At 40.5% G+C, this 9,978-nt stretch overlaps 1 protein-coding gene across 1 annotated transcript; it reads right to left on the bottom strand.

The window, feature by feature from the left end:
- Nucleotides 1–4,189: 4,189 nt before the first annotated feature.
- rab5if (RAB5 interacting factor) lies at nt 4,190–8,118 on the bottom strand. Its single transcript, XM_029621480.2, has 4 exons — nt 7,809–8,118; nt 7,059–7,162; nt 6,658–6,787; nt 4,190–5,771 (listed from the first exon to the last, which is right to left on the bottom strand). Exons 1-4 carry the CDS (start codon nt 7,914–7,916, stop codon nt 5,730–5,732), a joined length of 384 nt encoding a protein of 127 aa, XP_029477340.1. The 5' UTR covers nt 7,917–8,118; the 3' UTR covers nt 4,190–5,729.
- Nucleotides 8,119–9,978: the final 1,860 nt, after the last annotated feature.

Raw genomic sequence — 9,978 nt, 5'->3', positions numbered from 1 at the left:
GTGGGTTTTGCGACGTGTATACAGAGAGGACCAGTATACAGAGGAGTATAGAGTGCAGTGATGTGTCCTATAAGGAGCATTGGTGGCAAATCTGATGGCCGAATGGTAAAGTACATCTAGGCACTCGAGAGCACCCTTACCTGCCAATCTATAAATTCCGTCTCCGTAATCTAGCATGGGTAGGATGGTCATCTGAATCAGGGTTAGTTTGGCAGCTGGGGGAAAAGAGGAGTGATTACGATAGAGGAAACCAAGTCTAGATTTAACCTTAGGCTGCAGCTTTGATATGTGCTGACAGAAGGATACTGTACCATCTAGCCATGCTCACAAGTATTTGTAAAGGTGACTACCTCAAGCTCTAAACTCTTAGAGGTAGTAATCACAGGGCATTCTTCTTACCAAACCACATGACCTTTGTTTTGGAAGTGTTAAGGGCAGAAAAAGCTTGTTGGACACAAAGAAAGCTTTGTCATAGAGTGTTTACCACAAAATCCAGGGAGGGGTCAGCTGAGTATAAGACTGTGTCATCTGCATATAAATGGATGAGAGAGCTTCCTACTGCTTGAGCTATGTTGTTGATGTAAATTGAAAAGAGCGTAGGGCCTAGGATAGAGCCTTGGGGTACTACCTTGGTGACAGGCAGTGCCTGAGACAGCAGATGTTCTGACTTCATACACTGCACTCTTTGAGAGGTAGTCAGCAAACCAGACCAAAGACCCCTCAGAGACACCAATACTCCTTAGCAGACCCACAAGAATGGAATGGTCCACCGTATCCAAAGCTTTGGCCAAGTCAATAAAAATAGCAGCATAACATTGGGTAGAATTAAGGGCAATGGTGACATCATTTAGGACCGTTAAGGTTGCAGTGACACATCCATAACCTGAGTGGAAAACAGATTGCATAGACATCAAGAAAGTCAGTCAGTTGATTATTGACAAGTTGTTCCAACACTTTTGATAAACAGGGCAAAATATAAATTGGCCTATAACAGTTAGGATCAGCTTGATCGCCCCTTTAAATAAAGGATGCACTGTGGCTGCCTTCCAAGCAATGGGAACCTCCCCAGAGAGGAGAAACAGGTTAAAACGGTCAGAGATAGGCTTGGAGGTGATAGAGCCAGCTTCTTATGGCTAGGGGTTCCACCTCGACAACATTCTGCTGAAAAGGCAGAGAGCGAAATTAAAAAATATTTTTTTGAAATATGTAACTTTCATACATTCACAAGTGCAATACACCAAATTAAAGATAATTGAAGATAAACTTCTTGTTAATCTACCCATCGTGTCCAATTCCAAAGAGAGGAGTCACAAAAAGCAGAAATAGAGATCAAATTAATCACTAACATTTGATGATCTTCATCAGATGGCACTCATAGGACTTCATGTTACACAATACATGTATGTTTTGTTCGATAAAGTTAATATTTATATCCAAAAATCTCAGTTATCATTAGTGCTTTATGGTCAGTAATGTTGTGCCTCGAAAACATCCGGCGAATTTCCAGAGAGCCACATCAATTTACAGAAATATTCATAATAAACTTTGGTAAAAGATACAACTATTATGCACAGAATTATAGATATACTCCTCCTTAATGCAACCGCTGTGTCAGATTTCAAAAAAGCTTTACGGAAAAGCAAACCATGCAATAATCTGAGTACGGCACTCCAACACAAAAACAAGCCATGCAGATATCCGCCATGTTGTGGAGTCAGTAAAAGTCAGAAATAGCGTTATATGCACTCCCAAGAATCCCAGTTCCACAATAAATGTTTGTTTTGTTCGATAAAGTCCATAATTTATGTCGAAATACCTCCTTTTGTTAGCAAGTCCAGGCGAAAGTTCAGACGAAAAGTTCAAAAAATTATATTACAGTTCGTAGAAACATGTCAAACGATGTATAGAATAAATCTTCAGGATGTTTTTAACATAAATCTTCAATAATGTTCCAACCGGAGAATTCCTTTGTCTTTAGAATTGCAATGGAACGCAGGTCACTCTCACATGTGCGCTAGTGATCAGCTCATGCCACTCTGCCAGACCCCTGACTCAATCAGCTCTCATTCCCCCCTCCTTCACAGTAGAAGCCTCAAACAATGTTCTAAAGACTGTTGACATATATTGGAAGCCTTAGGAAGTGCAATATGACCCCATAGACACTGTATATTCGATAGGAAATTAGTTGAAAAACTACAATCCTCAGATTTCCCACTTCCTGGTTGGATTTTTCTCAGGTTTTCACCTGCCATATGAGTTATGTTATACTCACAGACATCATTCAAACAGTTTTAGAAACTTCAGAGTGATTTCTGTCCAATACTACTAATAATATGTATATATTAGCTTCTGGGCCTGTGTAGCAGGAGGTTTACTCTGGGCACGCTTTTCATCCGCTTTTCACCCAAACAGGTTTAGGTCTTGCTCACATCGGCTAAGGAGAGAGGGATCACAGTCGTCCGGAACAGCTGGCGCTCTCATGCATGCTTCAATGTTGATTGCCTCGAAGCAAGAATAAAAGGCATTTAGCCTGTCTGGTAGGCTCGCGTCATTGGGCAGCTCGCGGCCCAGTTTGTAGAAAATGTAGAAAATAGTACAAATAAAGTAATACCCTGGAATGAGTAGGTGTCCAAATTTGCAGTCTGTAATGGTTTGCAAACCCTGCCACATCCAACAAGCATCAGAACCGGTGTAGTTGGATTCAATCTTAGTCCTGTACTGATGCTTTGCCTGTTTGATGCTTCGACATGGTGTGATACACCATCCAAAGTGTAATAGTGCATCTGTGTGACTTCGTAAGCACATTTTACTCCTGAACGTATTTAGGCTTGCCATAACAAATGGGTTGAATACTTATTAAGTTAGGACATTTCAGTTTTCAATATTTGGAAAAATGTCTACAAACATAATTTAACTAACATTATGGGGTACTGTATGTGTGTAGGCCAGTGACACAATCTAATTTGAATTTAAAAAAGTCAACTACTGTAATTCATTGGTTAGAGTTCGGATACACCTACTCATTCAAGGGTTTTTCTTTATTCTTTTTACATTGTAGAATGATAGTGAAGACATCAAAACTATTAAATAACACACATGGAATCATGTAGTAACCAAAAGTGTTAAACAAATAGCTTTGCACACTCTTGCTATTCTCTGAACCAACTTCACCTGTAATGCTTTTCCAACAGTCTCAAAAGAGTTCCCACATTTCCTGAGCACTTGTTGGCTGCTTTTGCTTCACTCTGCAGTGCAACTCATCCCAAACCATCTCAAATGAGTTGCGGTCGGGAGATTGTGGAGGTCAGGTCATCTGATGCAGCACTCATCACTCTCTTTCTTGGTCAGATATCGATTACACAGCCTGGAAGTGTGTTGGGTCCTGTTGAAAAATAAATGATAGCCCCACTAAGCGCAAACCAGATGACGTGGCGTATTTCTGCAGAATGCTGTGGTAGCCATGCTGGTTAAGTGCCTTGAATTCTAAATAAATCAGTGTCACCAGCAAAGCACCATCACACCTCCTCCTTCATGCTTCACGGTTGGAACCACACATGCGGAGATCATCCATTCACCTACTCTGCATCTCACAAGGACATGGCGGTTGGAACCAAAAATCTCCAATTTGGACTCATCAGACCGAAGGTCTAATGTCCATTGCTCGTGTTAAGGTCTAATGTCCATTGCTCGTGTTTCTTGGCCCAAGCAAGTCTCTAATTATTCAACAAATGTAGAACATAGTACAAATAGAGTAATACCCTGGAATGAGTAGGTGTCCAAATTTTTGACTGGTACTGTATATAAAATACTATACTAATAATACAATGGGCTAATCTCAAATGAATACTCCTTGCCACCTTTCAAAACCCATTGGTCTCACCCCTCTGACCTTCTCCTCCAATGGGTTTTGAGGAGGCGAGGAGAGGACACAATGAGTTACAAATGAGTCTCCCAAAATTAGACATTTTTGTCCATGCTATGGAGACAGTTTTTAAAAAAATCAGACTGTATGACTTGCAAGATGATGTACTAGTGACTAGCTGTTGAGACAAGGATGTGCACACACTTGAGTCACCTGTACTGTACCATTCATATTCAAAGAACTGCACCTTTGTGAATGTAGAAGATTTTACTCAGCAAAAGAGTTGACATGCTCTTAACAAATACTAAATCAGTGACACAGCATCTCTTTGAAATTGGATGATAAACAAAGCCCATGTTTAATGTGATTCCCAAATCAGAAAATACAATACTCTCAAAAACCAATCATGTACGTGGTACAGTAGTCATTACAGACATCTTGCACAAACAATTAATTGAGTGAACTATAAAATACTGAAATGTATGTTACATCAACCAAGATATAACAAAGGAGTACAAATAAATCAGTTTAATACAATGCAGATTGAGAAAAGGGAACATTTTACAGAATTTACAGATGTTTTAAATTAATAATCTCAGAACATTAGGTAAGACTATTTGATTTGGAAGCTATGTGTGAGGGAAAACAAACAAAAAAAAGTTGAATTAAAACCAGTTCTGACTGCTAGATACAAATACTGCCATTACTAAGTGAAAAGAAAAACAATAACAAATTATGGCTGTAGAACAGTTTTAGCTTAAAAGTTGGACAGAGTTCCAACACTTCAGAGATGACGGTTTCCTTCCATCTCTCCATGAAGATTACACTGATCTAGGCTGTGTGGGTCAAAGATATACAGAGGACTCATCTTTGTATCTGTGCAATTATAGCGTTTGTGACAGCATGGGCAGCACGATTGAGGCAATGTCCATTTTTAAGTAGTCAAATTTCTCGTTTACAATTGGCTGATCCCTTCTGATGACCCAGTTGGACATTACTCCATCAGAGTCACCAGGAGGGATCAGCCAATGAAGTTAAAAGTCCCACCCAGTTGATTACATTAAAATGGTGGAAGCCCTCAATGGTGCTGCCCATGCAAATACAGCCTTGTGGCCACTAGAGGCCTCTATCATTCTCTATGGGATGGGTAGGTGGAAACAATCTGGCTGAGCACTTGCTTTCATCAACCCATTTCTGTTAGATTAGTGATCAACTCTAGAAAGTTAAGGAGAAATACAGATGGATGGAAAGGTTGCATCTCAATAGTCAAAAAATACCTCTTTTCCTCATCCCCTTTATCTGCATTGATATGACATAACTGGACAGGTGAGAGGAAATTTCTAAATGGCATCCTCCACATTCCCTCACCAGTGCTGTGTTTACATGTCAGTTCAGATAAAGGAAAGGAGATGAAGAGAAGAAGCCATGTTAAAGGATTGAGATGCACCAATAAAGTATTCAAACAGAGCCATAGCTTAATGTTAGCCTGATGGTCTTACAAGGTCATTGATGTCAAACTATGGCTCCCAAAATGCACTGCATACAGACGGGTTCTAGGTGTGGGTGGTGACACACCAGAAACGGTGGAGTTTTGCCGCTTTCAAAGCAACTCGGAAACTCTGACATTTCCGACTTGGAAACTCATTGTAAAAAAAATGAGCTCTGCTTCCCCACTTGGAAAATATCAGAATCAACCAATAGGAAGCTCTACGCAAAAAAAAAAAAAACGTATGTACATTTTAACTCAAGAGGTTCGGAGTTTCCGGGTTGTCTTAAAAACAATTTCTAAACACTTCATGTCTTGACATTTTAACTTCAACTGAAATGTTCATATTTTTCTCGAATGGATTGGATTCCCCTCTGGTCTTCAGTCATGATGAAGCGCTGTGTAAAATATTATCCACACCACCTGGAAAGAGAGAGGGTTAGCCATGGATAAAGGACATTTTCACATACAGTATCAGAAACTGATACAGATTGAGAGACTTTTGGCTATTTTCAGTCCTTGTGAAAACAGTGTTTTTGTTCAATTCTCAGAACCATATCAGGGTACTGAATCCATGCTCAAAGAATGTATGTTGTTGTGCAGGTTCTTTTTACATCAGTGCAATATCCAATTGAACTCTTAATAGATCACGTATCAGGCTTTTACCTCAATCAGATGGGGCGGAATGTAGCCTAGTGGTTAGAGCATTGGACAAGCAACCGAAAGGTTGCAAGATCGAATCCCTGAGCTGACATGGTGAAAATATGTTGTTCTGCCCCTGAACAAGGCAGTTAACCCACTGTTCCTAGACCGTCATTGAAAATAAGAATTTGTTCTTTACTGACTTGCCTACTTAAATAAAGGTTTAAAAAAATTAAATTAAATATATGTGTTAGTGCTACTGCTAACCAGGAAGAAAATACAAAAATCATAGGAGTCACAACTATCGTTAAATGCCGACAACCTAGCAAAGGTTTGATTAATCTTGAGGAAGAAGTCACTGAGGGGTGAAGCTAATGGCTACTCAAAGACCAGTGGGTTTGACGGATTAGTATTTGCATTAATCTTGACTGTAACAAAGGCCACAACAACTCCCGGGCCCCATCTTCACAATGTCAATGTCGCTAGCTAAAATACAAAATCATAGGAGTCACAACTATCATTGGCACTTGAGACAGGGAAATCAGATCCCTCAGCCATGTCCCCAGACTAAACAATCTCTCTATGACCAGGGTTGGTGACCACTGACCACAAAATAAATACTACCTGGAACATTACTTCCACAGAGGTTAAACAAATGTGTGCGTACCAGGAATAATGCAAAGGATGTCATGAAGCCTTCTTTGGTGAGTTCCCACGTTCCTCCATATTCCTCCTCGTCCACCTGCTGAAAGCTGCTGAAGTACACATACAGGACCCCCGCGTTGATGACACAGAATCTGGAGGACGAGAGGTTAGACAGAGATGGAGCCGTCGTTGTTATTGAAGTTAAGGAACAGTTGTTATAGTTGTTTGGGAAAAAACAGGAAGGGAACAAGGGAGAGGGAATCTATACACAAAGATGTTACTGTTGTAAAATAAATGATTAACACTGCAAGAGGTAGTTGTTTTAAGGGGATGTATCGTAGAGCGATGCATCGAACCAGTGTACTCTCCTGGCCCTACAGTCCACAATGAGTGCAAAAAGAGAGTAGGCGTTATGATACTTACATGGCTATTCCTAGGAAGCCTTTTAGTGGTGCAACACCCCATATCACGCCAAGGATGAGAGCGATAATCTGTCGAATCCAGTAGATCACATCTAAAAACTCATCCTGGAGAGTAAGCAGAAGAAAAGGATAAAAGTAAGTGAGTTGTTTCAAAGAGGAGCAAGTAATGTCAGTCACATTTATAAAGTATTCTATATTCATCCACTGGCAAGTTTCCCCTGCAGACAGTATCCAAAAATGTCCACAAATCCATGTACGAGTGTAGTGTAAACAGTGGTACGTTTGAGAGCTGCTGTGCTAAATGCCGACAACCTAGCGAACGTTTGATTAATCTTGAAGAAGTCACTGAGGGGTGAAGCTAATGGCTACTCAAAGACCAGTGGGTTTGACGGATTACTATTTGCATTCATCTTGACTGTAACAAAGGCCACAACAACTCCCGGGCCCTTTCTTCACAATGTCAATGTCGCTAGCTAAAATACAAAATCATAGGAGTCACAACTATCATTGGCACTTGAGACAGGGAAATCAGATCCCTCAGCCATGACCCCAACCTAAATAGCTAACGTTAGCCGACGTTACCCGATCCTGATTCCTGGTGACAGCCAGCTAGCTCCGTTAGCATGCTGGTTAAAGTTAGCTGTCTGGCCAATCAAGTGAGGGCCCAATATGAAAGCGCTAAATATCCAGCTTTGTTAAAAATATACATGAAAAACAACAATATCATTATAATCAGATGAGCTAAACCAACCTTCTCTTCCCATACAGCGGTACTATTTAAGACTTTGCTCCATGTGGACTGCTTTACACCCCCATTGGCGAGATGAACTTCTTCTTTTCTCTTTGAACCGTTCGTCATTCTCTGCTGTTACCCCCTTGCTCTGCAGACGTTAAATTAAGCTCCGCGTGCAACACACCTTACAATAATGTTATTATTATACGGTTTCCGTCGTCTATTTCAATCGATTATTATTGTCAAATGTTTACAAAGGGCTAAAGGAACCACCGCACTGCTGACCCAACAGACTTCATGCGCAGGAAGGACTTGACCCTAAATTAGCCTGTCGGTAAGAGCCAATAAGAAAATGCTACGTTCACCCAACGGACAAGTTTCACACAAAAATAAAAGACAGCGCCCTCTGGAGGTGGAGTCGTGCTATTTGCCTCTTTCTTTTTGTCTTTCTGGTTTTGTTGTTCTGCTCCTCTGGCCTTTCAAATGATAGAGCTGTGTTCTAATCATAGATGCAGAGCAGTATTTTCAGTGTCTTTGAGTATGGCTGATGTAGATTATGGGATGGAGGGTGTCCTTTCTTCAATGTGGAAGTCTTTGGAATAGATACTTAAATGCAACTCACAATGTATCACTATTGTAGCAATTGATGGGTAAAAATGCTTGAAGTAGTCTCTCTAGACATCCAGGTCCAGAACAATTTTCAAAAGTTCTGGCTTGCCTAGTTTTACAAGACTATGCCTGAAGTTAAGTTGACTCTGTGGCAGTGGTGTAAAGTACTTAAGAAAAAATACTTTAAAGTGCTACTTAAGTAGTTTTTTGGAGTATATGTACTCTACTTAACTATTTATATTTTTGACTACTTTTACTTTTACTTCACAACATTTCTTAAGAAAATATTGTACTTTTTACTCCATACATTTTCCTTGACACCCAAAAGTACTTGTTACATTTTGAATGCTTAGCAGGACATGAAAATTGTCAAATTCACACATTTATCAACCGAACATCCCTGGTCATCCCTACTGCCTCTGATCTGGCAGACTCACTAAACAGAGAACATCCCTGGTCATCCCTACTGCCTCTGATCTGGCAGACTCACTAAACAGAGAACATCCCTGGTCATCCCTACTGCCTCTGATCTGGCAGACTCACTAAACAGAGAACATCCCTACTGCCTCTGATCTGAAGGACTCACTAAACAGAGAACATCCCTGGTCATCCCTACTGCCTCTGATCTGGCAGACTCACTAAACACACATGCTTCGTTTGTAAATTATGTCTGAATGTTGGAGTGTGCCCGTGGCTTTCCGTAAATAAAAAAATAAAAAAACAGAAAATGGTACCATCTGCTTTTAAATGATTTATAGTATTATCTTGATACTGGATAAGAGCGTCTGCTAAATGACTTAAATGTAAATGTAAATGAAGTATATTTTAAACCAAATACTTTTATACATTTACTCAAGTAGAATTTTACTGGGTGACTTTTACTTTTATTTGAGTCAATTTTCTATTAAGGTATCTTTACTTTTACTCAAGTATGACAGTTGGGTACTTTTTCCACCACTGGTCTGTGGTTACAGGGCAAAGACATATTTGCCATAAAGGTCCAGACCTCAGATACCTTAGACAGGTCTGCATCCAACCCCCAAAGCGAACTGCTACATAGACTGCAGACATCCCACTACAACCACCACTGATGTAGTGGGGCACAATACACTGTTAGAGGGAAACTAGTGTGACCAATTTGGTATCAAACTTGGGTTGTTTGAAGGACTTGAGCCTGTGTTAGCCCATTGAGCTTAACCCTATATATTAAGCTTGGTCAGAGGAGCTACCATTAGTAAACTCTTGTCCTCCATCTCTTTGCATGAACCCCAGCAGCCGATCTAGTATGTAACCTGTGCGGTATGTGTAAATACAGACTCAGACTGTGTTAGTCCACCATCAGGCTCTGGGAGCAGACTCGAGTCCTGCCGGTCTAAGGCAACATGTTACTCTACTACACCACCTGCGCTACACTACACAGCACTGTACCACCCGTGAAACAGCTGCACAACACTACAGATGCACAACACTACACAGCACTGTACCACTTGTGAACCAACTGAACAAAACACTACACAGCACTGTACCACCTGTGCATAAAGGTCAAGACTAGGAAGGAGGCAGATTACAAATGTCATAG

This window comes from Oncorhynchus nerka, linkage group LG20 (genome assembly GCF_034236695.1).
Source record: "Oncorhynchus nerka isolate Pitt River linkage group LG20, Oner_Uvic_2.0, whole genome shotgun sequence".
Lineage (NCBI taxonomy): Eukaryota > Metazoa > Chordata > Actinopteri > Salmoniformes > Salmonidae > Oncorhynchus > Oncorhynchus nerka.
Note: the sequence above shows the minus strand (reverse complement) of the source record. Positions and strands in the feature narration are given on the sequence as shown.

Excerpts from the sequence above, each read along its gene's own strand:
- rab5if (XM_029621480.2), bottom strand. The coding sequence starts at position 7,916 with ATGACGAACGGTTCAAAGAGAAAAGAAGAAGTTCATCTCGCCAATGGG. Across the intron at positions 7,163-7,808 it reads CCGCTGTATGGGAAGAGAAG|GATGAGTTTTTAGATGTGAT; the intron begins GTTGGTTTAGCT and ends CTTACTCTCCAG. Across the intron at positions 5,772-6,657 it reads CATCCTTTGCATTATTCCTG|GTGGTGTGGATAATATTTTA; the intron begins GTACGCACACAT and ends CTCTCTTTCCAG.